We start from the raw sequence: 19,614 nt of genomic DNA, 5'->3' as shown, positions 1-19,614 counted from the left end.
ATCACGCGTTTCAGCCAGCCAATCTTGTTGCACATCTCTTCTGAGAGATTGTTTCATCAATACATTAGAGCTGTCTCCCCCTAGATTTCAATGCAAACAAGATCCTCCGCAACACTATTCGTCCTGCCACCGCGCCAATAGCCTAGCACAATCCCAAATATCATCCCGAATGTCATCTGCATCAAGGTAGGCATCTGTGTAACTCTCAAGTAGATCGAGGAGTCTATGATCAGCCATTCCGATGTCACGATCAGAAGTGGTTGGGTTAAATCTCCGATAAAATATGTCGTGCTTGTGAGCCTTGTCCTCAAATTTTTTGTGTTTTACTTCGGTGTTCATCAAATGTCCAAGAACTCTTTTGGCCCGTCCAATCAATGGAATCCATGACTTAGTGACTTTTTCAGGACGTCCTGTTCCCAGACTAATGACACACTTAGTGTCTGGTTTGGGAAAAAGCAACTTCTTTTCAAGCCACACCTGAGATATCGGGTTGTTTGCTCCCAAACCACCATCCCAGTATCCGATTCCATTTACCCTTGCCGTCGGGAAATAGAACGGAGCCGCGCAAGTAGCGGTGGCAGCCTCCCACACTTTACATGCATTTGGCTGCCCATAGTTCTTGAATCGTGTGACTGCAGCATTATCTTTCCTCACCGCGCATACAAACCTGGAAAATGTGTTATATTTGTGGAGTGGGACTCACCAGGGCTGACTCACATTTTCACACGTTGGTTATTTCCTGAGTGTAGCTGTACCTCATCCGGCATCTCGTCTTGCAGACGGCTCCTCTCAGCAGCAGGGAGATTACGAATCAACAAATCCCTTATACCTTTTTCAAGGGCCTTTCCATCAAACCAGGGTCTCCCAATAGCAGCTTTCAACATGTTGGAACCCAGGAAACGTGTCCACCTCTGGCGAAAAATGATTGGCGAAAGTCTTCTGTATTCCTCAATGGCATCGGACACCTTCATCTCCTTCTCGAAGTTAATACTTTCATGTCCACTCTAAAAGGACAGAACTTACAAGTCGAAACAGCATAATGCAGATTAATCTATCCTTCCAGGTCAGCTTCAATGTTCTTACTGGAAGTGAAAGCGTTACTGACCCTCCGGTGCTTGTTCCGCCAGCAAATTGGAAATAATTTACTGGTTCTCGAGCTTCGTCCTTGGTCTCAGGTCTCTTGCTAACTTCCAAGTCACGTATCGCAGTCATGAGACGCTTTAAGACAAGCAACGAGCACAAACCTCGTACCCCGCCACCATCTATAATTGTTAGTGTAATTCGACGATCATCTATTTTGGCCTTACCAATGCTGAGTATCCGAAGGTGGGGGTCCGCTCGCGTGTTCAACTGAGTATTGGCGGAGATATTCTGGCCCCGTCGTAACCAGGTAACCACTTTGTCAAGTATGAACATAAATAAATCATCGCTTTCATCAAGCACGCGATACCAGTCATTTGACTGTGAATATGCCTCGTATGTATTTGTTTCAAAGGAGCCTTCATGTTCCTGCGAAGATTCTGCTGGTGATTGCTACAGACCATTAGACACTTTGCGACACCTGTGTAATGAAGGACTCACAAATAAACGACGAGGAGTATTTCTAATGTCAGCAGTGTTGACCATAGATGAGATGGTTTGAAATTCATTGTTTATAACTTGAGCCTCATTCATTAGATTCCTGTCATATGGGAGACGAATGCCGGATCGTAGACGGTATGAGGATGCAGTTGGGTGGATGTTGATAATTCCATCACATTTTTCCCAGATCCAATGTGTAACACTTTCGCGAGCATCAAGCAATATCTGTCAAATAAGATGTAAATTTCTCAGTCAGAGCATGTTATAAAGTATCATACCCTTTTGGCAATGGCTCCACCCAAGCCTATGGCAACAAATATGGTTCGCCCTTCATTTTCGTGGTCGGCCAATTCCTCCTGATTCTGTTCTTAGTGAAAGGATGCATCAGACAGTTACGAATCGACGGTTGTATACCTTGAGTATGTCAAGATACCGAAAGAATATGCTCGCAGCTGAGGTCAATGGGTAGAGTGGACTTGTAATGTACCCATATGACAAGATTCTAGAGCATGGCAAATTCTTGTACAACAGTTCTGGCCAAAAGTTGTCTGTGTACCTTTTGGACCAGCTGTTGAATGGATGACCATTTACATCATGTACAAGAATCACCCTACAATGATCAGCTTCCCAAATTGTCTGTACTCTTAACAGCGAAGATTCACTTAGCCAATTTTTGGATTCCTGCCTGGTGCTCATTTGATCCTTCTCTTGGAGGAGAAACCAGAAAGAGTCCCTCCACTTTGTCTTTGCCTCTCACCTCGCGGACATTTCGAAGCTTCTTAGATGACATAGTACAGATGATATATCTTATATGAGCGAACACCAAAAGGGGGTTGTGCTAAGAATTATGGCAAGTTTTCAGATCCATAATCGTTTTGCATATAGGCGCGAACTGATTCAGATTTAAGTCAAAAGCCTCCTGCCTGCAATGTGAATGACGAATCATGGTATAGAGTCACTCTAAGGAGCGATGGCCATATAAGCATTGAAACCTTCTTTGTTCGGACAAAAACCGTGGTTTTGGAAATAATTACGAGCATATCCTGGTCAGATAACTTAACTTACATCAGATGACCAATCTGAAAATGCAACTGTCCATTATAAATAGGGAGTCATGGGATGAAAGTTCAATGAATTATAAGCTTTTTCTTGGCCCAACTCGACACTGCTTGTATTGGACAAGCCCAACCTAATTTCCTGCAGCTTGACTAAGTGAATCTATAGACCCGCGGAAGCACCATGTAATTAAACTTCTAAGTTTGTTTGCCCAACTAAGAGCTTCCAAGAGCCGTTTTCGTCCAGTTCAAATTGACGTGGCTCCAATACGAAATCTCGTAATATCTCGCTGCTACCACCCGCAGAAATCCAGATGAACTACGTATTTTTGTCACAAGTTTTGGCTGGGTTACACTATCTGAGGAAGCGTGAAGATGGATGAATTCAAGCTATCTCTATGAAACTAACTAAGGGCCGCCGATGGCGGTGAGCTGTTACAGCCAACCAGGAGGCCGGGCCTTCACACTATCAGTTCCTTGGCCTAAGCTCGTTCACTTGCATTGCTCTAATGATAAATTGGCTTTCATGCTATACTGCCACTACAAAGCAGAGATACGAATGTCTCGGCTGCAGCTCGGCAAGCGGAAAGGAGATGTGGTCGGACCCGTGGTAAGTGATATGACGTCCGCTTTTCCACCCCAGAAATGTAATTCACCTTCGGCAAAAAGTCATGGAGCCTGGATTTGTTGTTTCTATCACACAGGTCACCACACTCGTACCCACCCGGATCCCTGCTTGCTTCTAGTGCTAAGATATTCCTCAAGAACGCTGAGCGTAGTGAGCGCCATGCATTCAACTGCCCATATGTGAAAGAGAAACATTGGCGTCTTTGGAGGTAATTCACAATCCCCTTCCAACTGACCATAGCTACCAATAGGTACATACAGCTGCCGAAAGATCAGTAGATTTTAGTTTAGATAAACTTCTATTGCGGTCTGGTCCCGCTACAGGATAGGCTTGTTAAATCCCGGGATATATCATTAGGCGAAGACCTGTGTCTGCAGGTCGCTCGTATAGCTTCTGTGGGCCCCATTCACAATATCACTAGTGAACTAAAGGAAGACACGAACATTATACGATCAGACACGCAGAAGAAATCGTACTCTTTGCGGAACAAGGTTCTGTGATAAACTTATTCTATTCAAGGGTTTAGTCTAGATCCAAGCTTACGGGGTTGTCTGATGATAGGCTTATCACAGTGCTTCTTCTGTGGATGGGGAGTGTTACGTTACCTACTAACTATACAGACTAAACTGGACCAAGACAACGTCTGGCCGCCACAAGAATATTCTTTTCCTTTGTACTCATAACGAGAAGAGTGTACAGTAAGTGCTCCTCTTGGTATTGTACATACTAACTTCTTGGTCTAGGCTCTGCGATATTGACGTCACAATCCAAGGGCCCTCTTCCTTAACTAGTGGGTAAAGATTGAGACCCATTCTGTTCAAAGTACCTCATCAAATACGAAACACGATGTATGTCCATTGGATCTCATATCTTCTGACTGCCATTCGTACAGTAGCTCCCTGACCTGCTATCATTGTGAACAGAATTGTGTCATCTGGTTGAAATCGACTGTGGGTGGGGCAGATACTCAGTTCTGCGTCCATAATGGTCCTTGCAATATAACAGATTGATTTCTGCATTGCGCCATCTATGACACAGAAAAAAAGCAATCATGCGGCTACTGGGGCTTGTTTATCCTCTGTTATGCTCACTGCATGTGAATGATAGAGTATCCCTGTAACAGTGTCCCATGATCGGAAAGCTACTTACAAGGAGCAGGAAATGACGCGGTAGTTAGTTCAAGCTATAGCAAAGAAAGAGTGTACTTGGGTAAAACAATGCCAGGACGGAGCTTGTCGCCCCAGGCTTTAACCAGGTTTATGGTTGTGGACTATGGAAAAGGATAAGTATTCTAAATAAAAGCCCACGGCTTTTCAAAACCTGTATCCCGGGCTACCTTAGTTCAACAAGAAGAATTTGCATCCTCCTTTCCTCCAACCTTTCTCTCCATGCTTATGACCACAGTCGTGGGGTAAATGCCTTCGTGAGAGAGAGAGCGGCCTGTTAGCAGCCGACTCGGCCGCCGCTGCGCTAGACAGCCCAACGCAACCACTCCAGTCACTATCATGGCTATAATCTTGCGCACGTATAGGGATTACTGTGACATTTATACCTCTATCCCTCGGCTGTACATACTATGATCTGTGGCCCTCGTACAGACAGCTTTATACCATGGGTCATATATCCCGACATATAGAGAGCGCACCAACGCCTGCAGTGCCCTTTGTGCGTGATGCCGTGATTACATGTATTCATGGTTTGATACGTGAAAGAAGAACAAACGGCCAAAAAAACATACAACAGAAGGGATTCGCTGGTGGTCACCCACCCAACTACTAACCTCCCGGCGTGTGGCTTAAGTACGGCTGAGCGGACGGGAAGCCCTGTTTTCCACACCCTGTGGTCGTATGTGTCTAAACAGAATTGCTTAACCAATAAGTAGGCTATACAACCCAGGGTTTCCGCCAGCGACTAGTTGCGTTTCTTCAGTAACCCTCTACAGAAATACACTCATTCAAACAATCTCTCTCAAGGTCCATAGTTTTGCTGTTTGCAGCCGTTTCTCCCCGGTCACTCTTCAAGATTGAGGAAGAAATCAAGACAGGTAGAAGCTGAGTAGGTAATATAGCAAAAAGCCACAGTAAGTACGTAATACGAGACAGTGCTATAGATTAAGCCATTACTCTCGGTGTACGGCGGACTATTGCGGCCATCGGGCAAATAGATTTCATCTGCTAAGTCTCTTTACTGCAGGTCTTACTGCTTTCCAAATAAGAACTATATAAAGTTTTATTCTTCTTCTATATATATATTCTTTCTTATTCCATCAGCTATGCCTCTGTATATTAATCTTGAGCCTTTTAAGGCTGAAATTATCTTTTTTTATTAATAGAATAAATCTTCTACAGCTATTATGTTACGGGACGGATGGATTGTGCTAATCGAAACGTGCCTTAGAACAAGAAGAAATAGCTGAGAAGCTATTTCATCTGTTTGTACAAAATTCTTTTATGTGTGCGCTAAGCTAGTGCTAGTTTAGTACTTAGTATGCAAGGCCTCAGGTGCCAACTGGTGCCTGAAGCCGAGCTCTATAACAGGGCCTTGGTCCTATAACAATAAGTATTTTAAGCTCTTCTAATTCCTTTTAGTTTTTTACTTGTATAAAAGGTAAAAGTATTTATTAATCTGCTCTTATATAATGTAGAGACCAGTAAAGATTTTTTTAGATAATTATTAATTTCTATTTTTAACTTTATAAAAATCTAGAGACTGGTAATATACCTTTAACTAAATTATAATATTTAGATTTATTATTATATCTATATAAAGCTTTATATAATACTAATAGTCCTATTTTCTAAAATCAATCCAAACTTATATTTCTAATTATATAATATTTTTGATAAACTAATTTAATATTTAAAGATCTTCTTCCCTGCCTATACCAAGGGCGATAGTATATATAATAAAAAAATAATAAGTTTTAACTAGTAATAAGCCTGCTTAGAAAAAAGCCTGTTTTTTTAAATCTAAAAATTAATACTATACAGAAAACAGGTGATTTTCTAAAGGCTTGGTTTTATATATTAATAAATTAAGTTTATTAGATTTTTATTAATATTAAGCACTGTATGCATACGCCTTTTATTAAAAAAAATTAATATTTAAATAAAACTATCTATACCTTTAAAGATAAGAAAGAAATTATTTAAAAAACTATAAATTTAAAAACTACTAAATCTTAAGAATTTTAGTACTATTAGATAAATAATATATAGAAATACTTACTTTCTGCCTTACCCTTACCACCCTATTATACAAAGTAGAAATATATGTTAAAAATATAAAATAAAAATAAAACAGCAGAATATAGAATTTTATTTAATTTATAAGTATATATATTCTAAAAATAATATTTAGTCTTTTATACAGTCTACTTTTTTATATGATTAAATCTTCTCTGTATTATAATTTTTAGTAAGCTTTTTTTCTTTTTTTTTTCTTTTTTTTTAACAACTATTATTACTATTATTACTAATCGCCCCCCCCCTTCTAAAATATCTTTATATATATTTAAAAGCAGAGAAGTAATAGCTAAGCTTAATTATCTAATCCCTATTTTCTTTTAGATAAAAAAAATAATAAAAATAAATAAAGATAGTGCTACCTAATTTTATATAAGTAATAGAAATAATAATAATAATAATATTTTTTATTTTATTTTATACTATACTGCCTGCCCCCCTCCAACTATACACTTTTTGAGATATATATACCCTTAGATCTGTAGAAATACTAAAACCAGTTATATACCAGGCTGTTAAGGGAAAATAGGTCAGTTAGGTATAGAATAGTAGCAGTCTATTGATTTTAAGACTAATCCTTGCTATTCCGAAGATATAGCAAGTTTCTAGAAGTTAAATACTAAAGAAAGTAGTTTTTAAGTTGTTAATATTACAACTCTTCTGTTAGGAATATATAGGCAAGCTGTTAGTGGTTTAGTATGTTTTTAGAGATTATTTATAATAATTAGACTCCCCTTTATATGCAGCTGTTTTTAGTAGTATAATAATAATATAATAGTACTATTTTAACAGATCAGCTAATCTGTTTAGTAAATACAGTAGTAGTAGACAGAACTTTTCTAAAGCTAATCTTAGTTAGATATAGTTATTATAATTTAATACTATTCTGCTTTAGGAATATTATTATTCTTTGTATAAAATATTAATATTATAATTATATATTAATATTTATACTGGATAATTTTTTTATTATCTAATTTTATTACTGTTATGCTTTGTTTATATTTCTGTATTATTTTTATTATTTATTATTTTTAAATCTACTTTATAAGTATAAGTATATATATTTTTATATTCTTAGTACTGCTAAGATACTAACAGATTACTACAGACTTATTAATAAATTAAAATATTTATACTATTAACTTTCTGTTTTTTAGCCGTCTAGTTTTTTTTTTTTTATATTATATAGTGCTTAAAATGCTTATATACTTTAATTAAGAATTTTAACCCTACTAATAGAAAAAACTTCGCATTCTGCTATATTTTTAATATAGTATTATTAATAAAGTGCCAGTAATACGCTGCCAGAAAGATAAACTATAGTTTAGTAAGTTTTTTCCTTTCAGAGCCTATTCTATTTTCTTTTATTCTTATATTATTTTAGTATATAAACTAAATATAAGTTAGATAGTTATAGTAATATTTAGAAATACTACTAATCTTACTACAGTTTTAGAATAGGCTAATTTTTTTTAGAATATTAAAAATAAAAAAGTCTAAAATCTAATATTGTACTATCTAGTCGCCCGCACTGCCGCCGCCCTGGCTGGTAAATTTACTAATATAAAAAAGATATATTATATAAAATATTATATTTCTATTATTATAAAAAAAACTATAGCTGTAAGTTTTAGTATTAATATAATAAATAAATATTAATAGTTTAATAAAAATATACAGATATCTACTGTGGTTTTATATCTAAGTACCGTACTCTGACTGCTTAGATTAAAGATAATTTTAAATATCTCTATCTTCTGCCTGATAATACCAGCTATTTATTTTAATTAGTAGTAGTAGTTACTTTTTTAGATAATATTATTTAGAAGATTATCTGTCTATATTTAGATAAACAGAGGGTGGAGGAGCTGTTAGTACAGATTCTACTAAATAGTTTTCCTATAAAATTAAATAAAGATCTGTAGGGTTGATATTATTTTATTAGTATTTATAACTTATTTTAATACTTTTACACCTTTATAATACTGTTTTATTCTATTGAATATATATAATCTGGGTTTTTATTATTATTTTTTCTGTAGTTTCAATATATAGTTATAAATAAAATAAATATATAATATTATTAATTTATATTTTTTTTATTATAGTTTGCATGCATGTTGCAGATGCTTTATAGTTATTTTATTATTTTTACTATATATTAATTTTAATTTATATTTTATAAAGTAGGCAACTGTGCTCTGATTATTAAATTTTTAAATTTTTTACTGGGTGTTTATTAAATTCTCTGCCGGTAACTATTAGTTATATTCTAAAAGCTATTCCTACTATTTTACTAGATAGAACTGGTTTTTTTAATAGTATAGGCTGTTTAGTACCTACTCTACCTCCCACTTTTTATTTTTATCTAGATCTGGTATTAGCAAAGTTTCGGGGACGTCTCTTCTAACTTTCTAAAATTCCAGTAATAAGATATAAAAGATGTTATATAGCTAAGTATATTTATTAGAAAAATATAGGTAAAATACCTGTTTTCTTACAGCCTCTAGAATTCTAAAGGGCCCTACAAATTTTAGGATTAATTTTTAAGAAGTTTTTTTAAACTTAATATTTACTATAGATAATTTAACTAAATCTTTTTATTTAAAAGTATAGACTGTCTTATCTTCTTACTTAAAGGCTAGTGTACCGCAATAATAATTATAGTAAATTAAATAGCTTTTACTTACTTTCCGCCAGTTTTCTTATAGATCTTTCTGCAGAGTCTTTAACTTTTCTAGCCTTTCAGATTAGAGTGGCTTAACCTGACCGTTATACCTTAACCTTAACCTGGCCATAACCTGGCGGTCAGGTTAAGGTATAAAAAATTTTTAAATGTATGGTTATAGTTAGGTTAAGATACAACTATTACTTTAACTGTTTATATCTACAGGTTAGAAAGGTTAGGTATAGCAGGTAGGTTAATAACTGTAGATTAATTTATAATATATATATTTTTTTTATATAGATAATATATAAAGTATAATATACTTTTAATTATAGTATAGTAATATTTTTTAGTTCTAGTCTATCTACTCTACCTGCTTTACCTACTCTACCTAATTAATCTGCTTTATTTAATTAATTTAATTAATCTAATTAACCTATTTTATTTACTTTACCTACTTTACCTGCTCTACCTGCTCTATCTAATTAATCTGTGCTATATATTTTATCTAAAAGATATACTGTACTTTGTAAAAGACTTTTATAAAATCTAGTATAAAAAAAATAGTATCTATTATTAGATATACTAATAATATTATACTACTTTTTATACTGTCCAGAACAGTAATTATAATAGTATAAAAATTATAAAAACTGGGTTTCTATCTTTATCTAAATATATATAGTATTTAAAAACTTAGGTAAGACTGGTTTTTCTATTACTAATAATAATCTATCTTCAGAATTATTTTTAAAATTATTTATATTTTTATTTTTACTAATATAGAAGATAGTAATCACCTTATTCTTCTTTTACTTCTTAGATGTAAAGATAATTAAGTCTGGATTAAGATTATTAAGAATATCCTAGTACTTCTTACTAATAGTAAAATAATTAGTATATATCTAAAGTATAACTACTTTAATTATATTAGAATAAAGACAGCTCCGGCAATAGTAGCAGATATTTTAAAAATTATTAAATAAATATTTAATACTAATACTATTAGTTGCAACTAAAAGAAAATCTTTAGCTATTTAATAAAGGATAGAAAACTAATCACAGCGGGACTTTTAATAAATAAGAATATTAATATACCTTATAGTATCTAGAACAGTATTAGTTTAATTAAAAATATTTCTTTAAGTTATATATTTTTAATATTTAGATATATCTTAAGTTTTTTAAATGTCTCTGCTGTAGGTAAGAATCTCTAGTATTTAAAAATATTATAAAAGGCTTTATTTAGACTAAATAATAATACAAAGCCAGATAACGGTATATTAATTACCAGATTCTAACTGTAATAAAAATAAAAAACCTTTTTAAAAATAGTTTGGTACTTATTATACCAGTTAATATTATTATTAAATTATATATTTTTTTTAAACTTTTAAGCTTTAATATTAGATTTAGAATAGTTATAATTATATAGATATAGTCTTTTATTTGGTAGGTATAATAGTAGTACTTTTAAAGCTTTTAATATATATTCTACAAGCTCTTAAGAATCTTCTTCTTCTAAGGCGCCTGCTTTTTTACTAGTTGATTAATTAAATAATCTAGATAATTAAAAAGATTATTATAAATATTATAAATATTATAAACAGTAGGCCCACTATTTTTAGATAGATAGAATATAAAAAAAAGGGGGTATAAAAGCTTAAAAAAATACTCTATCTGTTTCTACTTAATTATAATAGAATAAAAATAATTAATATTGCCATACTTACAGTGCTGAATAAAACTTTTAATTACTTAATAAAAATTAAGCATCTAGTAAATTATAAAATAGGTTAAGTTCCAGCAGATTTTACAGTCTAAAAGTGTTATGGGATGAACTTAGATTGGTTCTAACCTAAGCATACCGTACAAACAAGAAGGAATAGTTAGAGAACAGAAAGGTTGCGGAGGTCCGGTAGGAAGATAAAGAGGCTGCAGTCACGTACAGTAAGTATTGCAGATCTGTCCCGTAACAGTACCCCCCCTTTTATTTAGGTCTTCGAAGAAGACTGTTTACCGAAGCGGGCGCTGAGTGTAGAACTACGTACTGTAGTTTTTGTATAAGATTTATTTTAGGTTTTAGAAGGCTCCTTACAGTCGGAAATCCAGTGGTCGTTTGATTCATAATACAGGCAAAGATCATTCTCAAGGCGATGAGAACGGCGAGATAGAGTAGATGCAATAAATAAGACTGGTAAGCTCGGGCAAGCTGCAAATATCTCTATAGAATCTGTATCCATTAGGTCCAGTCAGGTAAGTGTAGTAGGCTTTGAGATAGGTTTAATAGTAGATTTAGAGATTAGTCGGGTGGTGCGCCGGTCGGCATACTGAACAAGTTTGATATATTCATTATATAAATAGTCAAATATTAAATTATTAAGGTTTTCCAAGGTCTGGTGCAGGTTTGATTGCAATCCCCGGTGGAGTGTGGTTACACATAAGATATCCGGCCAGATAATTGTATCGGCTTCGTACGAAAGTTGTTTAAAGCATACGAGATAAGCAATAAGTAATTTGTCATCCCTTTAGTATATTAATATAAATCGTTGGATAGCTTTCTATTATTCGCGCGGGTTGTGACATAATTATACAAAGAATTGAAAGATAGTTTCTGGGTCCCAGGATTGTCTATCTTCTGCAAGCTGGCGGAGGTGCAGGACTGAAGCCTGTTAAGACTGTTTTAATTAATCCTAGATATAGTTAAAAGCATCAGCTCCGGAAAGTCGGTCGGATTGTAGCTTTGCTTTAATAGAAGAAAGCTATATATGCAGTGTGTATGGTTTGCTGTTAAAGCAAGATGGGTCAGGCAGGCGGGTTCTGGGTACTAAGTATGCAATTTATTATATATAGAGCTGTTGGATCTCAGTGCGAGATATATTCAGATCAGTATATAGCTGCTGGATCTTAGTATGCTGGTTCTGGAGTTCTTACTGGAGCTGCTGTACTAGCAGAATAAAAGGTGTTGATTTAAACATTATAAAAAAAAAAATTATATAATTAGGTAAAACAGGCAGGTCAGAACAGGACTAGTAAAACTCTTATCCTAGAGTATATAGTAATTGTTTAATTACTATTACTAGTAGATAGAAGAACTATTCCTAATGTTATAGAATGAACTTAGATTGGTTCTAACCTAAGCATACCGTACAAACAAGAAGGAATAGTTAGAGAACAGAAAGGTTGCGGAGGTCCGGTGGGAAGATAAAGAGGCTGCAGTCACATGCAGCAAGTGTTGCAGGTCTGTCCCGTAACAAAAAGAAAATAGTAAACTAATCCAGATTTAAGTTATTAGATAAGCTGGAACTTCTTACAGTATTAAAAACTTATATTTATAAATTATATAATCTTCTAAATCTATAATTAAGAATTAGTATAATAAGCTATTACTAAAAAAAGATCTTTAAAAGCTATTTGTAAAAGGCTACTACAGACAGCCTTTAATATAAACAGTAGGAGCTGTCTGTATTAGCCTTTTATAAATAGCTTCTAAAATATACCTTTTTAAAAGTTTTTAAAATACCAGATGAGGCTTTAAAACTTTTATTATAATTTTTTTATATATATTTAACAGTACTGTTTAAGGCTTTAATCTAAAGTTTTTATAGAAGAGTATTAACTATAAGCTGAATTATATAAATAAAACAGAGTATATAATACTGGCTCTAAATAATTTTTAAAAGATTAGAATTAATTAAAATATTATAAAGCTAGATACTCTGGCTGAGCTGGGCTTAAAGTTTAAATAAGATTATACTAAATATTAAACTATTATTATTAGTATTATTAGTTATTATATCTAACAACTAATAGGCTAGATTATGTTTGTATAAAATTAATAAAATAATTATAGCTAGATTTTTATTAGTATAAGATCCAGATACCGGTCAGAAGCCCAGTAGAATTTTATAGTAATCTATATCTTTTATTATAAAATATCCAGTTAAAGTAAGAAATACTTTTTAATTAGAACTAGTCCAGCAGTCTACTGTAATTAATATTTATTTATTATCTAAAAACTTTAATAGCAGCTGTATATATATATTTTTTAATAACTTTAAAAAATATTCTTTAATCTGCGCTTGATTGGGAGAACTTAGTTTTTAGTAGAAAAATAAAGCAGTAAAATTAATTATCTATTTAAATTAAATATACTTAACAGTTTGGAACAGTAGGCAACAGATAATTATAAAGTATAGGATTTAATTTTAGAAATTCTATTTATTATAGACTGTAGAGGCCTAGAGAAAGTAATAATTAAAAAAATATCTATTTTTAAAAAATAAAAAAATAAGTAAATACTTATAATAGTTCTTTACTTAGTATCTAACTAATTATTTGCTTAGATATAACTAATAGTATTTTCTTTTTATAACCCTTATAAAGATAGTAGCTTATAGAACTAGTTCCTAAGTTTTTAATTTCTAAATATTATAAAATATAAAGATATACAGTACAGTAGATATAAAAGATTTTATTAGAAAATAATATATTTTTCTAAAAACTATTTTATATTATTAATAACTTCTTCTAACTAAAGTAAAATAGTAGTTTTTAAGCTTATATACAGACTTTAAAAAAGATTGTCTTCTACTACTAATTCTAAAAAATAAAGACTTTTTTTTAGAAAGTTAGATATAGAATAATCTTCTAATTCTTTGTAATATATATAATCTTAAGATTTAAAAAAAAAATCTGATTTAAAAAGCTTATCTTAGTTTAAGCATTATTATAGTTTGTAAAGATCTAAAAAATAAAAAAAAGGCTTAATAGTATCCTCTAAAAATAAGCCAAATAACTGTAATTAACTTATAATTTTAAGACTACTTTGTAAGTAATAAATACAGAAGGATAGAAATAAAAAACTTTATAAAAATAGTTTATTTTACTTTAAGATATACTTTTATATAAATATAATTTATTATATTTTAATATACAGCTAAAGCACCCGCCGCATCTTATATATTTTAATAAGTCTAATAAATAAAAAATTATATTTAAAGCCCAGAATTACAGGTACTTAGAGCCAACTAGGTTAAATATATTAAAAATCTTATTCTTATATCTAGAAAAGGCTTTTGCAGAAACTACTATAAAAAATATAGTACCTAATATTAAACTAAATAGTTGTTAGAAAATATATTTACTAAAAAAGACTAAGTAGGTAGTATAGCATAGGATTTTAAACAGATTTAGATTAATAGAATATTTAGGATTATTAGGATCAAAAAGGTTAAAAAAGTTAATTAAATTAATAAAAAAATTAAGATTATTAGTATTAAAAGGGTTAATTGGATTAGCAGGGTAATTAAGATTATTAGAGTTAAAAAAATTAATTAAATTAGATATAAAGATTTATATTATATTATACACAGCCTAAATAAAACAGTAATTATATATTTTTATATATATTTTTTACTGTAAAAGTAATAATTTTATTAAAAGCTGGAATTTATCAGCACCACCAGGAATTTTTTATTATTTTTTAAAAATAGAGATAAAGGAGATAGTAATACTTTGCTTAGTTATCTTTATTTAATTTAAAAAGCTTTTTTTTATATACTTTTAAATAACAGTTAAAATAGTTAGATTAATAATCTGTTAATCTAAATATACTTTAACTGTGTTAGAGCTAAAAAAGGTATAGTAGGTAGATCTTAGTACTAAAAACAGTTAAAATAGTTAACTATCTGATTTTTAGCTATACTGCAGTTAGGTATAAAGATTTTCTTAACCTAGCTATAACCTGGCGGTTAGGTATAAAAATTCCAATTAATCTGACCTGACCTGGCCGTTAGCCACTCTATTTCAGATATTAAAGGCACCCCTATTTTTATAGGGTCGTCCTCAATCCAAAGTCTAAATTCAGAGGAATAACCTATTAGTACTTCGAAAAGTGTTATTTTAGTAGATGCATTTAGATAGTTATTATAAGCAAACTCAGCTTCGCTGAGCAGGTTTACCTAATAGTTCTGATTTTTAGTTATAAAACATCTTAGATAGTGTTTAAGCACTTGGTTTGCCTATTCTATTTAGCTATTGGTTTAAAAGTAAAATACTATTAACAGTTATTATTTGATTTTAGTTTAATAGCAAAGATCAGACTAGAATTAACTAGTAAATAAAAAGCCTCTGTCTGTAATAATACTATTTAGAGTTTTATACTTAAGTTTAATTTTTTAGTAAAATAGTTCTACTAGTTCTCCGGCTTAAATTGTATATAATACCAGAAGGAACTGGTTTATCTTTATAAATTAGTTAACTATTATTAGAATAGAATCTATCCAGTAGTTCTAATAACACAGTTTAGGTAATTTTATAATAAAGTCTATAGTAATTTCAGCCTATAGTCTGGATGGGATTAGTAGATTTTTAAGCCTTTTATATAGTTAATATCTAGATATAGTTTAATATTAGTAGATAGGGTATATTACCATATAATTTTCTATATTATTTTAAAGGCCAATTTAGTAAAACTTTTTTTAAAGAAGTTGCTTAATTCTATTTTATCCAAAGTATTCTGTTAATAGATTATTATAGTATTACTATAGTAACTCTTAATATAGGCCTTCTACTATTAGTATATAAAATCTACTTTTAAAATATAATAATCTATTAGATATAGTTTCCTAATTTTTGGATAGTTGACTTTTTTTCTTTTAAATCTTAGGATCTTTATTCTAAAGAGCTTTAATTAAGTTTTTTAGATTATTATTATAGTTTGGTTTATAAACCTTTTCAGCTTTGCTTATTTTTTTTATTACTATAATACTAGTAGTTTACTTATAGTTTGTTGTATAAACTACAGCCTAGTTAGCTGATTTTATACTAATAATATTTATAGGCCTACTTAATACTATATAAATACTAGATCCAGATCTCTTCTATAAAGGTATTTTACTATATCTAAACTAGGATTTTTTAATTTTAGATACTGCTGAGATTTTAGATACTGCTAAAATAAATACTAACCAATTATAAAGCAGCTGTATAATATTTTTATTATATAAGCTTTTTACTAGCTTGAATAATATAAATAGGATGTTAGCAGGATTATTTTTATCTAATTTATATTTAATTATAAAATTAAAAAAAGCTAAGATTATATACTAGTATGCTTGGTGCCTATTAAATTATAGTTAGTTTATAAAAAACTAAAAATTTATATAGTTAGACAGTACTTTAATTAAATATTAAGTCCTATTAAAATATTAGTACTAATATCTAAACAAATAGATAATAGCAAAAAGTTTTTAATCTAGAGTTCCCTAGTTTAGTTCTGTATTAAAGAACTTCCTGGACTAAATAGCTACTATATAGTATTATTCTATTAGTTCAGATTAGGTTAAAATACCTACTATTTTTTTATTATAGGTATTGGTTTTAATCTAAATAGGCTGTATAAGATTAAAAAAGTAAAAGAAAAACAGTTTAAGAAATATAAATAAGCCGGCAGAACACCAGTTTTTTATTTAGAGTTAGATAATATATACCAGATTTCTTACTGTTTTAACTTTTTTTTAGTAGGTTGGTTAAAAGTAATACTAATAAAAAAAAGTTATAAATAAACCTCTAGTAAAAATTATAAAATCCTACAAAGATCTGGATATTATAGTAGGTAGTAGATAACAGCCACAAAATAATAATATTAACTTAACTAGAATCTATTATAATTTTTATAAAAAATATGATATAGCCCAGGAATTTAACTTACTGCTGGAAGAAAAAGCATTTTAGAAGTTTAATATATAGATTAGCTTATTATAATTATATCAGTATCTATTTAATATATTTAATATAATTAACTTTTATTATAGAAAATATAAGAATATTATTTAGATATGCAATGCAAATAGCATCAAGGATATTATATAATACAGAGTATATATAATTTTAAAAAAAAGCAGGTATATGTTATGGGACCAAGGCCCTGTTATAGAGCTCGGCTTCAGGCACCAGTTGGCACCTAAGGCCTTGCATGCTAAGTACTAAACTAGCACTAGCTTAGCGCACATATAAAAGAATTTTGTACAAACAGATAAAATAGCTCTTCAGCTATTTCTTTTTGTTCTAAGGCATGTTTTGATTAGTACAATCTATTTATTCTGTAATATTAGAAATAGCTTTTTAAAAGTCCTAGATGGAGCCCGACTAGGCGTACAAATAGAATAGAATAGAATAGAAAGAAATATTAGGATAATAAAATAAATAGACTAAAAAGGACTGCGGCCGACCACAGTATCTGCAGCTATATATAACAATATACAACTTCTCTTATAGAAGCTAATTGGCCTCTGTATAAAAATAGCAAAACAGAAATCAGCTTTTAAAAAGTAGATAAATAAATTATAAAGTTATAACGCAACCCCTACTACTAACAGTAAATTAGAGGGAAAACTCTTACAGCAGCTGTATAAACTGAACTATAAACCCCACCTCCGACACCCTAATATAAAACTGTTTAATAGAAAAGATAAGTGCAACTACAAACTATTCAAACTGAATATATATATAAAACTTATGATAGATGGAAATTACTATTCTACTGGATTGGAATAAGTTTTTTATATTTATAGTAGACTACACGGACGGGCAGTACAAAGGATTCTTTTTTAGATTAAATCTTAAAATACAGAAATAGTACGACTAGAGGATATACTTGTAATAATAGATAAAGTATTTAAAAACCCTAATATACAGTAAAAAGCCCTAAACTAGATTAATATAATAAAATAAGAAAGAATGGAATTGGAAGAATTTTTAAATAATTTTAATAAAGCCCTGCTACAGGCTGGAGGGTATAATTAGTCGGATAAACAGAAAAAGGCTATACTAAATACTACAGTAAACTAAAGGCTTATTAAAAGATTAGTTGGAATCTTTTAAAAGCCTATATATAAAGAATATTACAACCAACTGCGCCGCGTAAACCATGATCTTAATAGAATATTTTTTTTTTTTAAAGAAAGCTATATTAAAACTGTGCTGGTGTAATACAAACTAAGTCTTAAACTAATAGAATAAAAACCTACTTAGATAGCTGCTGTATAGTAAGAAAAATACTACTTCTGCTTAATAACTAATAACCCCCAGAGACAGGCTTAATAGGTAATACCTAGTAAAATATAGAAAAGATATAAAAAAGATTACTACCTTTATTATAGGTAAAATAGATATTTTATTTACTAATATTTTCTAAAACCTGCTGTATAACTAATAAGTATAGCCGCAGCTATGCCTACCCCTTAGTAATAAAAAAAATAGTATACCTTGTTGGACAAAGACTCCGATTTGGGAAAAGAAAAAGTCTAATATAAAGTTGTATACCTAAATAAGAATTACTGGACAAAACTAAAAGAAAATAAAAAAGTTTTAAAAAGAAATATATAGTTATATGCCTTTTTTTAGTAAAGGCTATTTTAGACCTTACTGCAACTGCCTGTACTTTTATTAATTTAAAATACCTAATCTATAGTATTATAAATAAAATATTTACTAAAGTAAATAGCCTGTCGACTATTAGTATTAATCTAAGACTAATATAAGGAATCTTAGGTAATAAGATGCTGATCTACTCTATTATATAGATAAGAATAGATATAGGATCCCATACTAAGAAAGAAGTATACTTTTATATAATATCTAATAATCTTAGATACGACTTAATCTTAGGAAAAAGCTGGTTGTCCTGCTATAATAGTATTCTGGAACTGGGCTGAGAATGATTATTTTTATATATAATTAGAATAAGACTAAGGAACCTACTATATTTATAATATACAAACCTAAAACTTTAGCTAATTATAAAAATAGGACTTAAAAACTATCTGTAGAAAAGATCTAAAAAAAGTATAAAAATATTTGTAGTTTTACTTGCTGATATTTAGAAAATACTCCAAACTAAAAAGATAGTTAATCTATATATAATACTCCCGGAATACTATTAGGACTTTCTGTTTTTTTTTTAACTAGAGAATGCAGAGAAACTACTGCTATACTAAAGAAAGAGTATTAACCACAAAATCAAGCTTGTATATTAGAATAGAAAAAAACCAGAAGTCTTATAGGGCTTTTTCTATAATATATTCTAAAAAGAACTAACAGTTCTATAGTCCGAACTGACTAAACTACTGAAGAAGAATTTTATATAGGTTAGTTACTTCTTAGCAGCAGCCCCAGTACTCTTTATATAAAAGCCAGAAAAAGGATTGAGATTCTATATAGATTATTAAGTATTTAATATAATTATAAAAAAAAACCACTATCCGCTTCCTCTAATTTATAAGATCCTAAACCAAATTGGAAAAATAAAATAGTTTACTAAACTGGATATTTTGTCTGTCTTTTATAAAATCTATATTATAAAGGGTTAAGAATAGATAACAGCCTTTTATATGCAGTATAGGTTATATAAATAGCTGGTAACACCTTTTA

General features: G+C 30.4%; 1 protein-coding gene across 1 annotated transcript; it reads right to left on the bottom strand.

Moving 5' to 3' along the window:
• Positions 1-114: 114 nt before the first annotated feature.
• On the bottom strand, positions 115-2,349 carry BO82DRAFT_417811 (FabD/lysophospholipase-like protein; the record flags this gene model as incomplete). Its single annotated transcript, XM_025640039.1, has 9 exons — positions 115-667; positions 718-974; positions 1,024-1,051; positions 1,106-1,262; positions 1,308-1,533; positions 1,582-1,806; positions 1,860-1,943; positions 2,196-2,217; positions 2,339-2,349. 9 exons carry the CDS (start codon positions 2,347-2,349, stop codon positions 115-117), a joined length of 1,563 nt encoding a protein of 520 aa, XP_025490417.1.
• Between the last annotated feature and the right edge of the window lie 17,265 nt (positions 2,350-19,614).

Source organism: Aspergillus uvarum (genome assembly GCF_003184745.1).
Source record: "Aspergillus uvarum CBS 121591 unplaced genomic scaffold BO82scaffold_38, whole genome shotgun sequence".
Classification (NCBI taxonomy): Eukaryota; Fungi; Ascomycota; class Eurotiomycetes; order Eurotiales; family Aspergillaceae; genus Aspergillus; species Aspergillus uvarum.
Note: the sequence above shows the minus strand (reverse complement) of the source record. Positions and strands in the feature narration are given on the sequence as shown.